Source organism: Electrophorus electricus, chromosome 25 (genome assembly GCF_041902795.1).
Source record: "Electrophorus electricus isolate QZ-2024a chromosome 25, ASM4190279v1, whole genome shotgun sequence".
In the NCBI taxonomy this organism is placed as follows: Eukaryota; Metazoa; Chordata; class Actinopteri; order Gymnotiformes; family Gymnotidae; genus Electrophorus; species Electrophorus electricus.
Genome location: NC_137521.1, coordinates 10,617,881 through 10,637,735, shown reverse-complemented (window position 1 = coordinate 10,637,735; position 19,855 = coordinate 10,617,881). Strand labels below are relative to the sequence as shown.

General features: G+C 43.2%; 1 protein-coding gene across 3 annotated transcripts; it reads left to right on the top strand.

Moving 5' to 3' along the window:
- Positions 1 to 1,127: 1,127 nt before the first annotated feature.
- trim33 (tripartite motif containing 33) lies at positions 1,128 to 19,457 on the top strand. Of its 3 annotated transcripts, none has more exons than XM_027009986.3 (20): positions 1,135 to 1,998; positions 5,823 to 5,941; positions 6,125 to 6,272; positions 7,225 to 7,357; positions 7,804 to 7,920; positions 8,839 to 8,953; positions 9,433 to 9,579; positions 10,741 to 10,858; positions 11,033 to 11,319; positions 11,681 to 11,857; positions 12,653 to 12,862; positions 13,028 to 13,166; positions 13,374 to 13,437; positions 13,674 to 13,824; positions 14,104 to 14,570; positions 15,085 to 15,208; positions 15,483 to 15,557; positions 16,135 to 16,287; positions 18,445 to 18,495; positions 18,671 to 19,457. In XM_027009986.3, the coding sequence occupies exons 1-20, from the start codon at positions 1,443 to 1,445 to the stop codon at positions 18,884 to 18,886; spliced, it is 3,567 nt and encodes a 1,188-aa protein (XP_026865787.3). In that variant the 5' UTR covers positions 1,135 to 1,442; the 3' UTR covers positions 18,887 to 19,457. The 3 variants fall into 3 exon arrangements, with proteins under 3 accessions (XP_081563496.1, XP_026865787.3, XP_026865785.3); XM_027009984.3 differs by having other exon boundaries at positions 12,590 to 12,862; XM_081707370.1 differs by lacking the exons at positions 18,445 to 18,495; positions 18,671 to 19,457 and adding an exon at positions 17,083 to 18,438 and having other exon boundaries at positions 1,128 to 1,998; positions 12,590 to 12,862.
- Positions 19,458 to 19,855: the final 398 nt, after the last annotated feature.

The following is a 19,855-nucleotide window of genomic DNA, read 5'->3' as shown; positions in this document are numbered from 1 at the left end:
CTTCAGAGGATGATAAATGTGCACCAAAATATGGTACAATTAGATGTGCCACATGTAGGAATGTACATTTAGATGTGCTACATGTACATTTATTAACACAGCAACTAATATAAGTGGCACAAAAGGATCATCAACCTTTCCTGCTCATGTATTACTGCTGGAGTTGTCTACTGTGTTATTCGCAAGAGATGTAATCAGCTTTACATTGGAGAAACCAAAGGAAGGACAGTTGGTCTATTTGTTGAACACGTTCGGACCATCAGAATTAAGGATTTGTCATTTCCAGTTGCAACACATTTTAATACTAATAGACTATATATTTTTGCATTGCCAGTTGTTGCTATGGCAGCAGTGCAATTACAAAACCAATCTATACTTTCGTAACGTTAGAACCCCAATGGAAAGAATGTTATGATTTAAATATCTCCTTTTCCTCCTGCTTAAGGACCTCTGTTGTTTTATATATATATATATATATATACACACAAACAAATTCAAAATTGTATACAGGTTCCACAGAAACAGACCGTTTCGGTCCTTCATCAGCTGGGCAAGTAAAGTGCTTCTCTCTCTCTCTGTCCGAAACGGTCTGTTTCTGTGGAATCTGTATACAATTTTGAATTTGTGTGTGTGTGTGTGTGTGTATATATATATATATATATATATATATATATATATATATATATATATATATATATATAACAGAACTTTCAGACATGTGTAGATAGATAGATAGATAGATACATACATACATACATACATACATACATAGACACTTTGCTTGCACAGTTGATAAATATATAGTGTCCGGACTTTATGGAATGTCTTAATGGTTATGTGGGACTTTCTACTAACAGACAAGAGACGTATGCCATCGCAACCAACAAAAATCCGCTAACCTATATTCTAGGATTTTTTAAACATTACCAGACGTCTTCTTAGAGACTTCTTAGTCTTCTTAGAGACTATAACAAAAATAACTTTCATTTGTCACTGCATACGAAGAGTATAGGCTTTTAGTTTACATTGAAAACTATACAAATAAATATATGTATATGTAAGCGTACTTTGTAAACTTTTTTTTTTTAATTCAAGGACAAATAGTTGCCTTCTCAGATGTATTTATACGGTACTGTAGTTCGAGAATGATCAGTCAAAAGGTACCAGTTTCTATAGTATTATTTCAATAAAAGTAAAGCTGTTTTAGTTTGAAATTTTTAGAAACTGTGTTGCCGTAGCAATTGATTTAAAACTTTTCAGAAGGCCACCATAAATTACGGCGCTTTTGCTTTTAAACAAACCACAAACCGGGTTAACGGACCTCACCGCGGCGTGATGACGCCACACTCCCAGAACGTCTAGAGCGCGTCGGACGTGATGACGTCACATTCCCAGAATGTTCAGAGCGCGTTGGACGTCAGGCGGTTCAAAGAGGAGGAAAGATGGCGGACAACAAAGGCCAAGGGGATACGGAGAGCTCGGCTGGCATGGAGGTGGAACCCCCGGCTGCGGTCAATGGAGACGCCGGGGCTAAACACTCGGACTCGGTAAATGTTCAAGACGCCGCGCAGAGGGATGGAGGTGACGGACAGCCTCGAGAAAACGTTTCGCAAGCGCCGACACCCACCGCCGACGGTGGCGGAGGAGGCGAAGGCAGCGAGACCGCTGGAGGAGGGGAAGTCGGCGCCGACCGGAGTACTCCAGACGGGACGACGAACGTCGAGGGCGCAGAGCCCACGGTGCCCGGGGGAGACGGCACCGCCGCGGGCACATCCCCGGCCCCTACCGTCGAAACGCCGACTCCCATATCAGCTCCGCCCGCCGTCCCGATCAACCTCTTGGATACGTGCGCGGTGTGTAAACAAAGTCTTCAGAATCGCGACTGCGAACCAAAACTCCTTCCCTGCCTTCACTCGTTTTGCCTGAAATGCATTCCGCAACCGGAGCGCCAGATCAGCGTGGGAGTCCCGGGCCCGCACGGACAGGACACACACATCGGTGAGTGGAAGGCTCGGGGACTGGTCCCAGTTATCATTACGGAGATGACAAACCAGCAGACGCAACGCTGCGGTTCAAACGAATGGCTTTACCCGTCCTAACGCTAACACTGACTCCCACCGGTGGAAATGGCAGGATAGGCGTTATTTTTTTTTTAATGTCGCATTTCGGTATTTCTCGGAATAAGTAGCCCACACCTAACTTCGCTGTTAAGTCCGAGACAATGATTGACAACAAGAGCAGACACTAAGATTGTGGTGAATTAATTATGTTCGCTAACTAGCAGGCAGCCTTAGCTAACTGGGATAGCTAGGATAGGTTAGCTAGCTTTCTTTTAAACAGCGGTCTGAGCTAGTTGAAGCACCTAGTTTTTACTGGACAATTTTCTGACGCGACTGCGTCTTGTCAACACATTCTGACATGCGACAGGGGCGTAAGGCGATTAATTACACAGGTATAACGTTAACTCGACTCCTTCGGTTTCAACACTGCTTGACATCTTCATAGCTAGCTTGCTAGATAAGTCGGTCAAATGATGAAATTAATATATCTGAAACTAACCCTAATCCATTCCTGATGGTCATGTTTCTTCTTTTTTTTTTCTTCCTTTGGTCAGAATGCTTGAAACACCTTTGCATTCCGACTTTTCAGTCAGGGGTCGGGGGATTTACTTTAAGTGCACTGAGAAGCTAGACATGAGGTCTCAAACTCTGACTACGCACACGGAGTACCACAGTGAGCAGCGGCTTACTAAAGTCCGTGTGCGCTCAATAAAACTGACATGACCTGTAATGATGTTGCTTCTAAAACTGTCTGATGTACGTCTGTCAGCTGTTTGTCACTGTCAGTATTGGCAAAAAAGATGGGGAAAACACGAGCAAATTGCAGGTGTCCATAAAGCAGTAGCCCCATAGTGTTGGTGACCCTGTTGCCTTATACTTCGAGCTCACAATGGTACAGTTGTCATGGGGAGCCAGTCCGTCTCAGAGGGTTATGAATCAACTACACTTGTTGCTTTATTGACTGGAGCATCTTATGGGACAGTAGTATATCATTGATTTAGTTTAGTTGGTTAAATCATGTCTGCTTATAAAAATATCAAGACTTATGATTTCATATTGTATTCTAAGAAAATTAAAAATATGGATTTTTAAATGGTGTACTTAAAAATATAACTTATGTCATCTTATTTTTCTTTTTTGATTTAAGGGGCATGGGCAGGGGTGCTTATATTAATCCTCTTAGTTTCATTATTTGCTTGTGTTCGTATTTACTAATTGAAATGGAGTGGAATGTTCGATCTTGAATACCCCAAAGAAGAAATCTACCACTTAAGTACGTTCTAGGCTGGATAATTAAGACGAATAGTTTACAGCTGCGGAACCTGTTGGTTTGAACAGTAGTAATATGTAGTCCAGCGCTCCAATGCTTAACCTAATAACTTGCACATGTGTATTGAGCCTAATGTATGACTGTGTGGCACTGGCATTGTTAACCTTCATCTGTCCTGAAAAAAGTAAAAGTGTCTGCGGACCCCTTTGCATTTTCAGTATGGCCATGGGTCCATTTGCTCATTTACCCAAAGTGACATTTCGCCTTTGTCTGCTGCTTCATTTACTCATTTACTGATTTTTCTCTTAATATTGCTACTTTACAAACTTAATAGATATTTATTTTGACTTGGAAATCTGATGGCTATTTATATTTATTTGGATACATTTCTGTTTTTAAAAATCATGTCTGTAGAGGTGGGTGGTTTCATACACTTCAAATCGTTGTTTAGAGAGAATCTCTGTCTGATTTGTAAATGCAAGTCATTGAGGATGTAATTTGTGTTCATAACATTTTGTCAGTGTATTTGTTTTTATGTTTTCATGACAATGACACCGAATGCTTACCTTAGTGTGATATTGGGGCAAAGTTCAGATGTAGCCCAAAGTTGTACAGGCAAGACTAATTTCTGACAGAGCAAGGAGTTTGAATTACACACCATGGGTAGGTGTGTGTGTGGGTGGGTGGGTAGGTGTGTGGGTGGGTGTGGATACATTTTTGTGTGTTCATATGCTATGGTGTTCTTCATGACAGAATTCAGATAGTAATTTGAAACCTGGACCATGTGTTACTCAAACTGACTGTACAGAATGAAGAATTTTTGGAAATGGCTATTTGTATCTCAGCTCTGAAAGAGAAGCTTGTGTTTGATAGGATTTGGTTATATACAACTACCATATCAATTCCATCTATACATAGTAAAAATAAATAACATGTGGATACTGATCATAAGCATTCATTTCACAATCCCATAAGAACTGATTTTTTTTGGGAGAAAAGGGCTTTGTTGTAAGTATTCTTTTACATTTACAGCATTTAGCAGGCGCTCTTATCCAGAGCGACTTACAAGAGAAAAAAAAATTACAATAAGCCCTTATTTACAATATTTATTTACAATACAGTACTTACTAGTGGTTATGATTATTAGTTGTTCTCAGTACCACTGTACCAGTTTGCACGAGGTGTTTTGTGGAGTAGATATGACTTGGGGAGCACCCAGCTGCCTCCAGTGAATGAAGGGACTGAGTAAATCCACTGCAGTGGTCATGCACTTGAAGAACAGAGAGACCATCACTTCTCTACAGTGGCTCTCTTCAGCTGCACTCACCAGCCAATCATCGACAGGCTAGTACAGCTGGGGTTTAGGGGGAACTGGCTGAATGCAGTAGAAGCCAGTGCAAACCGGCTCAAACCGGCTTGAACCAGTTCTGGCTGTAGCTGGTTAGGTGGGGGGAAGTGAATTGATGGCATATCAAGGAGATTAGGGGGGCTGGGGGAATGGGGGAGGGGGAGAAGTCTTATTACTCAGCATTAAATTTGAAAGCTAGACTAAAATATATTTTAATTAGTTTTATGGATACATTAATGCCCTTGTAGTACTTTTGTGTTTAATTAAAAAAAAAAAAAGAAAAAAAACATCTCTCTTGGCCATTGCAGACAAACATGAAATGTGTATTAAACATTATGAATAAAGGTTTTAATCAGGACAAATTTTAAAATAAATATACTGACATGACGGTATGTAATGGATAAGTTCCTCTGAGCTTTAGAGGTGGTTATTTTGGTTAAAATGAATGCAAAAGTTTCTTTTTTTGGTCTGTTGTTTTTAAATGCCACATATGCCTATTTTGGATATAGGCATATGTGCCAATTGGTGTATTTATGTGGTGGGATATCCGTTTTACAGTGCAGGATTTCTCAACCTCATAGCTTAAGATGATGACCAATGGAACATCTCTCACCTTTTTTCTTATAGATTGTCTTGATTAAGTTTTTGGGCTACATGAGTGTTCATGAAGCAAGAAGTACCTCTTTAGGCTCATGCTGCATCTTTGATGAAAACAGATTCAAGTAAAAACTTCACCCGATATTGGCTACGGTTACTCCAGAGCTATACTGTAGGATGAGCTTAGCTTCCATATAACATCAGATCTCTAAGCAGTTACCTGAGTGCTTAAATAATACCAGGTTTTGGGGGGGAAAGTCTCACATACAACATTATTAAACACTTCCAGTTAACAGTCCCTGTTGGCAGATATCCTGTCAAAATCACACAGCTGAAGTCTGAGCCTGCTCTTATAGACCAAGAACAGGTTAAATCTTCACAATGGAGCTTATAGTTTGTTACAAAAGATCTGCAGAAGTGTTTGACGCTGTAGTGGTTTGGTAGAGTAGATCAGAGAAGTCTGTATGTTTGTACATCGGTGTACACTTGACAACATGGCGCTTTAACACAGCATCTTTTTTGTTGCTTGTTTGATTCCCAACACCAGTGAATGTCATGCGGTGTTTGGTCTGCTACCACGAATACAAACAGACTGACATGGTGGACAATTACTTTGTGAAGGACACAACTGAGGTCTCTAGCACTTCAACACAAAAATCTACACAGGTAAGAGTGTGCTTAGCTGGAGTCACCTGTGACTGTCAGCACTCCATCCGCCTTTTCATAATCAACTGTTTTTTGCATATGCACAAATCGGGAAGAAAAAATGCTTCAACACACCGTGCATGTGGTGTCGGTGTGTGTGTGTGTGTGTGTGTGTGTGTGTGTGTGTGTGTGTTGTAACTGCAGGTCTGCACCAGCTGTGAAGATAATGCCAATGCCATTGGGTTTTGTGTGGAGTGTGGGGAATGGCTGTGTAAGACATGCATTGAAGCACACCAGAGAGTCAAGTTTACCAAGGACCATACAATACGCAAAAAAGAGGAGGTCTCGCATGGTACGTTTCCAGATTAGGCCCATGAGTAGTGCTACTCGCCAGTGGTCAGAAATCTGAATGTTGCACTTAAACCACATGAGAGGCAATATTATACCCTCAGATTCATAAATAAAAAGCTTTTTTGTCCTCTTGAGATATGAAATTTAAAAAACTCTTCTCAGTTCATGTAGTAGAATACATGATCTGAGAAGCAGTCAATGTGCTCAGAGATCTTTCTGTGGTAGTCCTGGCCTCAGTTCTTCAGGCAGGGCAATCGCAATGCAGTTGCTATGGTAACAGGCAGAGTTTTGAGTGAGTCAGTTGCTCGGCCCATGCTGTTTTCGTTACTGCCTCCAGTCTCCCTCGCCTCAATCAGATCTGGAGAGGGACTCTTAAAACATATGGCTACACAGGAGTGAGGGAGGTAGACAGGCACTTTGAAAGGAGAAAAAAATGTTTTGTTTTTTTTTCTCCTGTCCTCGGACTGAGTGATGTGCAGTACAAACTTTACATGACCTAGATTAGGCATAGTTTCTTCAGTCATTAATGATGCATGACATTACATTTGGCTCAGTTTCTTTGCTGAGCTCGCACTAGCTGGCTAGTGGGGTACATGGTTACTGTTAAAGCATTTTGCTTGCTGTGTCTATACCTGGTCCAACACTAGTGAAAAGTGCCAGGTGCTTTTGTACAGTTAAATATCTTATGACAGGGCCATGAGCTTTTGAGAAGCTTTTTAAAAAATGTGTATTGCTGTTCAGATTTTGCTTATTCATTAACTCTGTGGTTAGAGCATGAGGACCTGAACTGTGTATCATGGTTGAGGGGGTGAGGGGGTAAGTGACAGACATGTAAATAAATAATACTTCTTCCATGTCTTCCACCTCCAACATACAGCTCTTGTGAGAGCCTGAAAATGATGGGTCTTGGTGTTTTGGGTCTGAGCCTGTTTGAGCTGTGTGTTTCTCTGCAGAGTCAGTTGGTACTTCAGGACAGAGGACGGTTTTCTGCCCCATTCACAAGCAGGAGGCGCTCAAGCTCTTCTGTGAGACCTGTGACAAGTTGACCTGCAGAGACTGCCAGCTGCTGGAGCACAAAGAGCATAGGTCAGCCCTCCACGCTTAGCCGCACACCCTTGATCCCAGGTCCTATGGGTGGTAAACGCGTGTCCTGTACCAGCATCAGCCACTGCAGCAGTGCATCACGCTGCCAGTACTCACTCGCCTCAAATGTCGTTTGTCTGCCGTGTCAGAACAAGAAGAACAAACACCTGTGGACATGTGGGGTCTTAATCCAGTGGTTTATCCAAGGCTGTTACACGAGCACTGCCTGTCTGCTATTTAGGAATATATTAACAGCTGCACAGTACAGAATATATAGCTGCCGTTTAAGAATATACTGGCCAGAGTGTTCTACACCTTAACAACTGTTGCTCATGATGGAGACATTTATAATGTAATACTGTGGGGTTTCTTCACATATGGAGAACATGCGGATTGCAGGTATTATGTGCGAAGAGGCCTAATTAAAAATATTTTTTGCCCTGTGACAGGTACCAGTTCTTGGAGGAGGCTTTTCAGAATCAGAAAGGAATAATTGAGGCATTAATGGCCAAACTGCAGGAGAGGAGGAATTATGTGCAGTATTCTGCAGCTCAGGTTCAAAACAGGTATGACTGCAGCTCATCTCCACATGATCTTAAGTCATGACCTTCAAATATTGCTTGCCTGTTATTACTTTCTTTTAAAACATATCTGTATATCTATATAGCTCTATATATCTATATATTAATTTGATATTTCATATTCTGATGCATGTTATAAATTTTATACACACACACACTATATAATTATATATATATATAGATAGATATATATAGATATATATATAGATATATATATATATATATATATATATATATATATATATATATATATATATATATATATATTATATATATTATATATATATAATGATAGATAGATAGATATAGATATATATAGATTATATATATATAATCTATATATATATAAAATCTATATCTATATATCTATATATATCTATATAGATAGATAGATAGATAGATAGATAGATATAGATATCCCCCCCCCCCCTTTACCAACCTTTTTCTCCAGTTCTCCCATCTTTGTACAGAGAAAATTAAGCAACTGGTCACATTCTGATCTCATCTGAATGTGCGAAAAACAAAAGTGCATGAGAAGGTGAATGAGAGGTGGACATATTGGACATCCTCAGCTTGCTGTAGTGATATAACCCTGTGGTGACGTCACCCTGACTGAGATGTGTGTTGAAATCGCAGCAGTGTGACTGCAACCTTGCTGGGCTGTGACCCAGCATAGCTATCCCGCCATAACACACCCGATCCAACTCATCAGCTTTTTATCAGACCATACGTGTCTGGATCCACGGGGTGACGCAGCAGGAAGCACTCCTGCTCCACACCCCTCTTACCAAGCTTGGACACGCCATGTTTACAAACGATAGCTTCTGCCACAGCTGAATCTCCGCCCTTTTTTTTTTTTTAGCCAGTGGTAATTTGTTGCATCTGTTTTCTCTCCCGCTACAGGATAAAGGAGGTGAATGAGACACATAAGAAGGTGGAGCATGAAATTAAGATAGCTGTCTTTACCCTCATCAATGAAATCAACAAGAAGGGCAAATCTCTGCTTCAACAGCTAGAGGTATGAGGGCAGCAGTGATGCAGAAATAAACACTTGCCAGAAATGCCTCAAACTCGCTAACACCTCTTCCTGCTCTGACTATGTTTTTTCTGTGGAGATAAGCCTCCTTTTGGTTTTTAAAAGTTTGATCATGGTGATAAGCAGCTCCTAGAGTCTGATCTTGGAGATGACCAACTCCCTTAGAGTCTGATCACGGTGACCTCTAGCTTCCCAGAGTTTGGATCTCTTTGGATGTCAGGGATAATTATACTAACAAGGTGCTCTATAAAAGACTTAAGGCAGACAACTGTGTAATTTGTCCACTGAAACGTCTGTGTCTCGGTAATAACCTAGAACTCCAGCGGTTCCATATGAGCCCCCTGCCTGGCTGTGTGTGTGTTTTGTTAAAACCCAGAACCAGAACACCTTGCCACCCCCTCCTGTGTGTGTGTCTGCACGTGTGCCCTTACGGCTACCCGTGTATGTGTGTGCCCCTGCAGAGTGTGACGAAGGAGCGCAGCATGAAGCTGATGAACCAGCAGCGGGAGATCGGTGCGGTGTCACAGCAGGTCCTGCACGTGCTACGCTTCACCCACTGGGCCATCAGCAACGGCAGCAGCACCGCACTGCTCTATAGCAAAAGACTGGTGAGATCCCTGTGCAGCCCTGCCCCGAGCTAGCTGGGCCACAGCTACTGGCCAGCTTTCTCCAACAGGCCTCCATTCATGTTAACCTATGTGACTGAATTAATCATTGACTCATTTGCTGCTCAAGGCTTGCCTTAATCATTGCCCACTAACTGACCGTCTAAAGCCGTGTTTAGACCGTGGGCCTTAATTTTTTTACATTTATTTGCTTGTTTTCTTGATCTTTGAGAACTGAGGCTATATTTTAACATTTTTGAGTCTGCAAGGCGTTTGGAAGGCATTGTCCAGTGATGCCACTAAGGTCTTGTGTTTAGCCTGATCAGAGATCTGTAACCTGCAGCGCTATCAGGAAAACCTGTAATTCATTGAAGGTCTTTTATCCTGTTCGCCACTCAGTGTCTCTGTTGATGTGTTTTAATCACTCCTGAAGCACAGCTCGTGTGATTTGTAATCTGTCTAGAAACACAACTCACTGAAAATGCACCAACAAAGCGTGTTGGGTAGTAGTGTTGCCTGCACTGGGACGCTGGGTTTGGATAATTTATCTGCATGTGTTCTTTTATTGAAATGTCTTAGCCAGTACATTCATGCAGTGTAAACTGCAATAGAACAGATTCAAGGAGAGGATGAGAATCATTTCTAGTGGTGGCTTGTCGCACCACATTTGAAGGTTTTTCCTCCTCAAACGCAGACCTCCTATTTCACTACTACTTTGTGTTAGGTGAGAACTAGTGAAACAGTAAACCCTAGTGAGCGTCAGCTGTCGGAGAGGCAAGGCAGGTTTGTTTGTATAGCACCTTTCATACATAACGACCATTTTAAAGTAATTTACGCAGACATATTAGACTCAAATAATAAAGGTTTTTGCATGCTGAGATCCAACACCTCAGGAAGGTTTTCTGCAAAATAAGAGTAATAAGCACTTGACCATGTGGTGGAAATCTGTTAATGCCTGATTCCTCTCAGTGGAACAGTAAACCGTGCAGGAAAGACTCCTAATTTCTGAGAGCTGTGTCTACATCATGGCATGAGCATGCAGTTTCAAATGCAGGGAATAAGAGCGATTATGTTTATTTACTAAATTCTGTTGTCCTTTTGGGTAGTGGGTTGTGGGCATTTAAAGCCCCTTCTGACAAGATTCCCTTTGCTTTGGATATGCAGATTACATACCAGCTGCGCAGTGCCCTAAAGGCGCGTGTTGACCCAGTACCTGCAGCCAACGGTGCAGTCCGGTTCTTCTGCGACCCAACCTTCTGGGCCAAGAACGTCGTCAACCTTGGTAAAAAAAACCAAACTGTTAAGTAGTCCATCAAAGGATGGGTTACGGGGTTACGGAGCACCATACTTCTCTGGTCACTTTTGTCAAAATTATACCAAAATGATGCCATATGTGTGGTCTTTGAGAAGCCTTGAAGATCTGAGAAATAAGTTGTGTATGCCTGGCCTACCTTAGGTAACCTGGTGATTGAGAAGGTGCCACCGCCTCCTACCCACCCTCCCAACATGATGATTGGTCAGCAGCTGTCCCCCGGGCACGGTGGCCCAGGCAGCAAGCACCCCGGGCAGATCAACTTGGCCCAGCTCCGCCTGCAGCACATGCAGCAGGCTGCGTTTGCCCAGAAGCAGCAGCAGCAACAGCAGCAACAGCATCAGCAGCAGATACAGCAGCAGATGCGCATTGCTTCCCAGATGTCCCAGCATCCTCGGCAAGGAGGACCACCACAAATGATGCAGCAACAGGTGACCGTGGGTGTGGGGGAGTGTGTATTTGGGATCGGGGGGGGTTGTATTTGGGGTGGGAGTGTGTATTTGGGGTGGGCAGCAGTGTGTGTGTTTGGGCTGTGTGTGTATTTTGGGCAGGCGTGTGCATGGGTGTGGGAGTGTGTTTTGGGTGGAGGTGTTGGTGAGATTGTGTATTTGGTGGAGGTGTGTGGAAGAGTGTATTTGGGGTAGGTGGATGTGAAGAGAGGTGGGGGGGGGGGTTACTGAGCATTGCAGGGATTAGTATACAGAAATTAGTAATCAAAAAGCTAAATATGCTAACATCCATGTATGCCACCACACATGTTTTTGTTTAATTAGCACCATTTCTCTGTTTCAGCCTCCCAGACTCATCAGCATGCAGTCGCTGCAGAGGGAGGGGGTTAACGGCTCTGCCCACATGTATCCCCCACCCCCTCACTTGCGCATGACAACTTCTCAGAGCCGCATGCCCGTGACCCAGCCCCGCCTCAACGGCCAGCCATACCCCATGATGCAACCACAGCTCCAGAGACAGGTCAGCATCGTGATATTGCAGAGTGTAGTGCTGCTCCTGGAGGTGCGCACTTGTGAAGAGTTCAGTTCCAACCCTGAGCCAACCTGCCTGCATGTTCTGCTCCTTTCTTTGTGTATGAGCTCTCCAGGCTTGGAATTGAAATCCCCATGTGTAGCATCTAATGTGAACAGTTGTAGTTTTGAGATTGGAAGTCAGTTGGCTTTGTATTGTAGTAATTCTAGTTCCATTTGGATGGTTTTCTAATGTTGTAAGAAGTTAAGATGTGTGCAGGAGAAGCTGCTCTTCAGTCAGCGTGATAACCATATACCTTATGAAGGCTTGTTATTAGCCAGTCAGGTGATTTCATGGTGCGTTCTATGAAGATGAATCAGTAAACTGGGCAGTACTGCTGTTCTTTAGATCTGCTACTGTTTTCTAAGAGTCTAGTGCAAGGTTTTCAGCTCCTGACCTACAATCCAATTCTAAATTTTCTAATTTGTCATTTTTGTCATTAGTGCATAGATATTTAATTGGTGGCTCTTAAGGTGCAGATTCTACCAGTATTCGCCCTCCCTTTATCCAGGCGTCATGGGTATGGACAGAGAGTTAGATAAACCGTTTAGTCAACTGATTTTTGGGATTGGAAATTCAGAATCAAGGTCTGGAGCTCAATACCTCTGTTCTAGTGTGATGGAAAGGGAAGTTCCAGTCTCTCAGACCAACTGCGGTGCTTGTCGTCTTTCCCCATTCCAGCTTTTTAACATCCCTCCTCAGCCTTCCTCTGAAAACGACCGTGTTCTCTCCAACCTCCTGCAGCATTCCAACCCCGGCCACGCGGGGCCTTTCCCCGTGGCATCATTACACAACGTCAGCGCTGCCAACCCCACCAGCCCCACAAGCGCCAGTATGGCCAGTGCTCTTGGCCATCGGGGGCCCACCAGCCCTGTGGTGGGCCCCATCGAGCTCATTCCCTCTGTCACCAACCCTGAGAACCTTCCCTGCCTCCCAGACATCCCCCCGATCCAGGTACACTCCAGCCGTAGCTATTGCTAGCCGCCCGCGTCGCTCTTAGCATCATGCGGTGTTCCCTTACTCAGAATAATAAGAACTGCAGTTCTATTGTTTTTGCTCTGTCAAGACAAAGTGGTAAGAACTTTGCTTATGTTTGCTTATTGAAATAATTCTTCATAGCTGGAAGATGCAGGTTCCAGCACGTTGGACAATCTCTTAAGCCGGTTCATCTCTGCTAGTACACAACCGCCATCTCTGCCTCCCACCAGCAACCTCAACCCCTCACCAGGGCCCTTAATGCACTCTCCAGGGTCATCAGGTACATTGTGCATTCCTTCGAAATGAGCAAGATGGGCGTCCTTTCTTCTGTATTCTGTCTTTGGCGTATGTCTGATGGCGTAACTGCCATTCATGATGACATGCGTGAAATAAGCTTGTTAACTTTTGGCTGCCTTTGCAAATGTAAGTGCCATGTTGTGTTTGAGGGCCTTGTGTGTTTTGAGTGTGTTTATTTTGTTCCCTCCAGGGTTATCAACCTCGCTCACTCCAGCACGCCCATCCAGCTCCTCCAGCACAGGAAGCCGTGGCAGGTAAACGTGTAGCTCAGTACTAGTGCATTATTCCTGGTGGGGAAACATACTTGGAGCATCAGTGTCTAACATGATCTATATCACTTTTTCAAATACCAAAGAACTATTTAAAAGGAAAAAAATTCTAGACAATTGGCCACTGTGAATAGTGATCCATATATGTGAAGAATGACATTGTGCAGTAAAGCATAGTGACTATATCTCTGCGTTTGCATGTGCACGTGCGTTTGCGGTAGCTGTGGGTCTGCGGGTAGGTCCGGGACTGGGAGCTCAGCTGTAGACCAGGTGAAGGTGAAGCAGGAGCCAGGAGCTGAGGAGGAGTGTGGATTCTCCGGGGCCAATGTCAAGACTGAACGGAGCAAAGACGGCCGGCGGAGCGCTTGCATGGTATTGTGTCTCTGGCGACGCTTCCAAAAAGTGTTCCTCTGTGGTTGAAAGTGTAACCATTAGTAACCATTGCCATAACTGCAGCAGTACCGTGCAACACTTAAGGATATGGATCGTGTACGACTCCCTAAAACAGCTCTGGTTGGACATGCTTGTTTTTTGTACATTTGAGAGATCATTCCCCATTCTCCATTGGAAACCTGTAATGGAGAACTGTATGTTCAGCTGCAGCGTTCCATTAGTTTGTCTGCTTTGTATCCCACTCTTCCGTCCCTTTAGATGAGCAGCCCAGAGGCCAGCGTCACACCCCCTCTCCCTATCCTGGGTTCCGTGTCCACCGGTTCAGTACACGATGTTCTGCGGAACCTGGGAGAGAACGTTAAAACGGAGCCGCGAGGCGATGGCCAACCCACATCCTGCAGCGGTGGCGGCGGCGGCGGCTCGGCGCAGGACCAGAGCTTCAGCAGCAGCATAAGCAGCACTCCTCTGACCAACGGTAGCACGGACACTGCAGGCGGTCAGGCGCCACCCCCGGCGCGGGGCTCCCAGGGGGGCGGAGCAGCCACTGCCAGCTCACAGACCAGCATAAGCGCCAACAGCCAGCCGAGCACCGACGGAAAGGAGGATGACCCCAACGAAGACTGGTGTGCGGTGTGTCAGAACGGGGGAGAGCTCTTGTGTTGTGACCGCTGCCCTAAAGTCTTTCACATCACCTGTCACATCCCCGTCCTGCGCTCTTCTCCCAGGTTGGTACCACACCCACACCCATAGCCTCAGCCACTGCATCCCAGCACTATGCCTTCCGTTGCAGCTAGGCAGGAGAAAATTGAAATTGTTTGTATTTGTTCGTTCCCTACTTTGTCCGTAACACTTTTTATAACACCTGTGCTGTTACTGTGCAACAAAACCATTAATTATTGTATAATGTATTGATTGATTAACAGTGCGTGTCATTGTACTTATTGGATAACATCAGTGCACCCGGATTGAATAGAGGTATCAAAAATGTTATGCAATGTTACTTGGTGCACTGTAATTAATGGTGGTGGTGTTGTTGTTGGTGTTGTTGTTGTTTCCCCTCTACAACTGTTCCAACTTCTCAGCCTTCTGAATCAGTCCAGGAAATAGCATGTGTATGTGGTATGCAGCAGTAGCAGTGACATTCATGGAATTTCCCATATGCAATCCAAAGGTCATGTGGTTGTGTCAGCTTAATTTTTGGAAATTGAGTTGTCTTGTGCAATTGCCTGTCTTGTGCAGTGGAGACTGGATGTGCACGTTCTGCAGAAGTCTGACCAACCCAGAGATGGAGTATAACTGCGACGACGACCCTCCCAGTAAGAAGGACAAGAGTGAGCGAAGCCTGAGCACTGAGGACCAGCGGGTGAGTTCCCCTTGAGAACCTGACCCTAAAGCCCAGAAGCACCAACATCCATGTGCTATTTCTTCTTTTTGATGTCATTTTGACTGTCATTTATTGGTTTGTACCACATCTGGTCATTTAAGTCCAAACGTTTAAATCCAATAACATTTTTTCCAGGTCTGTAGTTATAGTTTCATGATTTATGCATTGTCTGCCTTTTTTCATTTCTCCTGTTTTTTTGTTTTTTTTTTATTGTTGTTGTTCGTTTGTTTGTTTGTTTCTGGTTTTTCTGCAGAGATGCGAACGCCTGCTTCTCTACTTATTCTGCCATGAGCTGAGTGTGGAGTTTCAGGAGCCAGTTCCCTCCTCGGTAAGCTCCATACCACATCCCCGCTCCCCTCTCCTATGACACCATGGCCACAGCCTTTTCCCCCCAGTGGTGACAGCAGACCTGGGCTGTGCTCCCAAGGCTCTCTCTTCTGTGTCCTCTTCAACTTGATACAGTGCGTCATGTTTAGCATAGAGGCTACGATTGCAGCAGGGCTAGCCATGCAGTGAAAAGGTTAAATCGTTCCATATATTCATATTTCATTAAGAGAGATTTTATAGAGATATGGAAAATGTTCAGATTTTAAGAGCCAAGAGATGTCAGCCATGAAAGACTTGGAAAAACATGGGAGGAAAAAAAATTTGTCCCTGGATGAATAACCAAATAGCTATAATAAAATCAGCTTGATCATAAAAGATTCTATTACACACGGTCTGTCTATCGTGCCCTGCATGCAGAAATGATCTCTGCCTAAAATGCTCATTGAAAGCTTCCAAGTAGCATTCAGCGTCGGCTTATGTGCCATTACCTTTCTAGGCCCGTTCTGAACACCATAGCTTCTTATGTCTTTGCTCTCTGAACTCTATGGCTGTGTGTGTCTTGGTGTCCGTCACTGCAGGTGCCCAACTACTATAAGATCATAAAGCACCCCATGGATCTGAACCAGGTGAAGAGAAAATTGCAGCGAAAGCACCTGCAGCATTACCAAAGCCCCAAAGACTTTGTGTATGACGTCCGTCTGGTCTTCAGCAACTGTGCCAAGTACAATGAGGTGAGTGGGGGCGTGTCAGTGCCACCCAGGCATTGGGGGCTTGTTGCATGCTGGGACACAGGCGTTATCATAGTCTCTTTGTGTGTGTTTGTGGGGGGGGGGGGGGGGGGGTGATGAAAGCAGCACGCTGTCCAAGAAGTGTTTTGGTTTTTTTTTTGCATGCATTTGCTGCACCATATAGACTTCACATGTCCAAATGTCCACACTAACAAGCGAATAGACACCACAGGACTGTAAATATTTTTGACACATTTTGTGTTGTGCACATTGTGTTGCTAATTAATTCAAACTAACACCTTTCCATCAAACTAGAATTGTAAAATTGGCATTTGATCATTTTAATTATTGCTTGATTATTGAATTCGGTTCACCATAAATGTACTCTCAAAAACACTTTCTGACTGCATTTGTGGTGATAAAGGGAAAAACTCTCTGAGGACGGAACTCTTTTCTTACACATCTGGTTGATGTATTGTAGTGGGTCAAAACGCTGCCTCCCCTCTTGGGGACTGGAGTTCATACCCCATCTGAGCAAGTGCTATTGGTATTGCTATACTATACCAATAAGAGTCCTTGGGCAAGACTCCTAACACTACACTCACCTACCTTTGTAACATGATTTGAAAAGTTGTAATTCGCTCTGGACAAGAGTGTCTGCCAAATGTATACAATGTAAATGCTCTTTCCCAGTGTTCCACTAACATTGTCAGTTTTATCTAGTTAAAATGGGGAAGTTAATAGTATGAAAACTAGGTAAATGGACTTCCAACCTCAGATTTTCTTCCTCTTATTTAGTCTTCTATGATCTGTGGCTGAAGTCTTTGGAAAGGCTGGATCTCTTATCAGAACTTCACAAGCACTATAAAGGCATTTCCAAAGGCGTTTTGATTGTTGAAGCTTATTTTGAAGTTTATTATGGTATTATAAAACAACATAAATACAACACAATGTTTATAAAAGTACTTTGTTGGGGTTTTTTTGTCCCCAGTGTATTTCATACAATGTTTCAGCAGTTTCAGTAGTGCTTGGGGTGCTGGGAGTGGCCTGTTTAAATGAGCTTTTAAAAATGTGCATGTTGCAGTTGTTTTTATATATAGATCACATGCTAAGTATGTAGCTTTCTCTACATACTAGATTAAGTAGACTGTTTATTTCCATCTTTTTATTTTTTATTAGACAAACTCATGATGATTTGAGTCTTATTCTAATTTTCTCGTGTGTGTTTGTGTTTATATCTGTCCATGTTGGTGTCTGTTGGCCATCTTCTGGTGTAGGGCCCCTTAGGATAGCCAGCTTCAAGGCTGATTTAGCAGCTTAATGCTGACTTTTGCCAAGTCGTTTACAGTATAGGGGTCACAGTAAGATTAACATGGGGAATGAGTTTATCAGAAAGAAATTGGAACAGGGAATGGTTGCAAGTTAGTTTAATGTGTGTGTTAAATTAATTGGATGAAACCACATCACAGCTCCACAATAAACTTGTATTCCTCAATAAGCCTAATTATTTAAGATCACAATGCTACCTACCAAAAGCTTCGGCCCCACTGAAATGACCCTCAACTTCGTACTTCTGTCTCTCTTCACTCTGTAGTAGTTATCCATCTGTGATGGGCATTCATGGTGTTTATAAGCCTTATTTGTTGAGTGAAAACATAACTTTTCTGGCAATCTTTTTCAAATAACATTATTTTCTCTTACATGATTTTGCAATATAATGGTATTTAACTGTCTTCAGATGACCTTGAAATACGCATGATGGAATTTATGTCAAAGAAGCACTATATACCTGATGTCCAATCAGAATAACATTTTCACTCCTGGCATACAGAATAGTCATTCAGGCCTTCAGGAATCCAGTTATGGGTGTTTGATGAGAAAAGGGGATTTTTTTTTTTTTTCCCTATGCAAATGCTGATTTAAAAGAAATATTGACAGGACAAGCATAGGTGAGAAAATTGCTGAATGCCTACAGTACGTGGACGTTCTTTTTTTTGCGCAAACAGAATATTGTGCTCCTTGGACATTTTGTGCTCCTCAAATACAGCTGAGGTTGTCACCTCTGTATAGATGGTATAAAATCTTTCTTCCCCCTTTCTGTTTTTTTTTCTTTTCTTTTTTTTCCCCATTTTATTGTACTGTTATCGCCCCCTTTTTTAGATGTCTCGAATAATCCAGGTATATGATGAGGAGAAACAGAGTAATGTACAGGTAAGCCGTTCCGTAACACACACCGATGGAGGGTTTGGGGTCAGCTGCGTTGACGAGTGAACTTTTGGAGTTTTAACCCCCTGCTCTAATTCTCTCCTCCTTCTCTTCACTCCTTCGTCTCTCACTCCTTTCGATGTCGTCCCCGTCCCCTCCGCTGTCCCTCTCTCTCTCGTAGGCCGATTCCGAGGTGGCAGAGGCCGGCAAGGCCGTGAGTCTGTTCTTTGAGGAGAAGCTGGTAGAGATCTACCCCGATCAGAGTTTCCCCGTCGAAGCAGAAAAAAGACCACGAGCGGAGGGCGACGGCGAAGCAGCAGACGACTCGGACGACGAATTTGTGCAGCCAAAGCGGAAGAGGTTAAAAGGAGACGAGAAGCTCTTGCACATTAAGTGAAGTGGGTCTTACAGGAAGTGGGAACCACAGAGTGTTACGGTCTTCCTCACAATCTCATTCTGCTCTGGCCAGCTCAAATGCTGGACCCAACGGTATTACATCACCCTGCTCTAATTTATGTTCTACTTACCATGAAGGTTCATTGTAAATAAGAAAGAACATCTTAAAATGAAAGAGCCTTTTTTCCCTGGTTTTTTTTGGGGGGGGCGGGGGGGGGGGTGTAGAATATTGTCTCTGGTCTTTGTCTCATCGGTTGATGCTGACGAGGAACAAATTTACGTATTTAAAATTGAGTTTGCTCAGACTGGCTAAGTAAATAAATGCTTATTTCTTTTCTAAAATATCATTTATGACCATGTTTGTAAATCTGTTGTGAACGATGCTTTATAAAAGAACTGAACCTTTCTTCCTCTCTTGTCTTGATGTATGATATACATTTATGGCTTACCTGCTCCTTGTACACGTGCATTTGTTCTGTTGCAGTTTGCGCTCTACTGTAAATACTTCAGACCAATTTGAGAGCTGATAATGGACTAAGTGGTCATTTTTTCCAATAAAATTGTCACCCCTGTATTTTCTCAAATGGTGTCAATCTCAGACTCACCTCTGATATGTGCAGAATGCTTGTATACGAAGGTTGCATGTGTAAATGCTTATAACAGTATAGCGGGTGCTTTACACCGTGTAAGAAATATAGTGACTCTTTGGTTAGTATATTGTTGCAGTTAGATTGTCCAAATGGTACTGTATGTAAATGGTACTCCATATGTCCATATGGTACCCTCTGATGGGTCTTAAATAGCTGGAATGTGCTGTTGTGTATCCTACCATATACCTCTGGAGAGCTGATCATTAGCTGAATCGCCTGTTAAAATACAAAAGCAAGATCAGGGAAACGAAACCATGACCTTAATCACCATTGTATCTCGGATACAATGAACTAAGGCACGGTAGCTGCAAAATAACATT

What these genes read in the sequence shown, in the direction of transcription:
- trim33 (XM_027009984.3), top strand. Translation starts at nt 1,443, where the DNA reads ATGGCGGACAACAAAGGCCAAGGGGATACGGAGAGCTCGGCTGGCATG. An exon ending in CAGACATCCCCCCGATCCAG is followed by an intron (nt 12,863 to 13,027) that starts GTACACTCCAGC and finishes AATTCTTCATAG; the next exon opens with CTGGAAGATGCAGGTTCCAG. An exon ending in AGAAACAGAGTAATGTACAG is followed by an intron (nt 18,496 to 18,670) that starts GTAAGCCGTTCC and finishes TCTCTCTCGTAG; the next exon opens with GCCGATTCCGAGGTGGCAGA.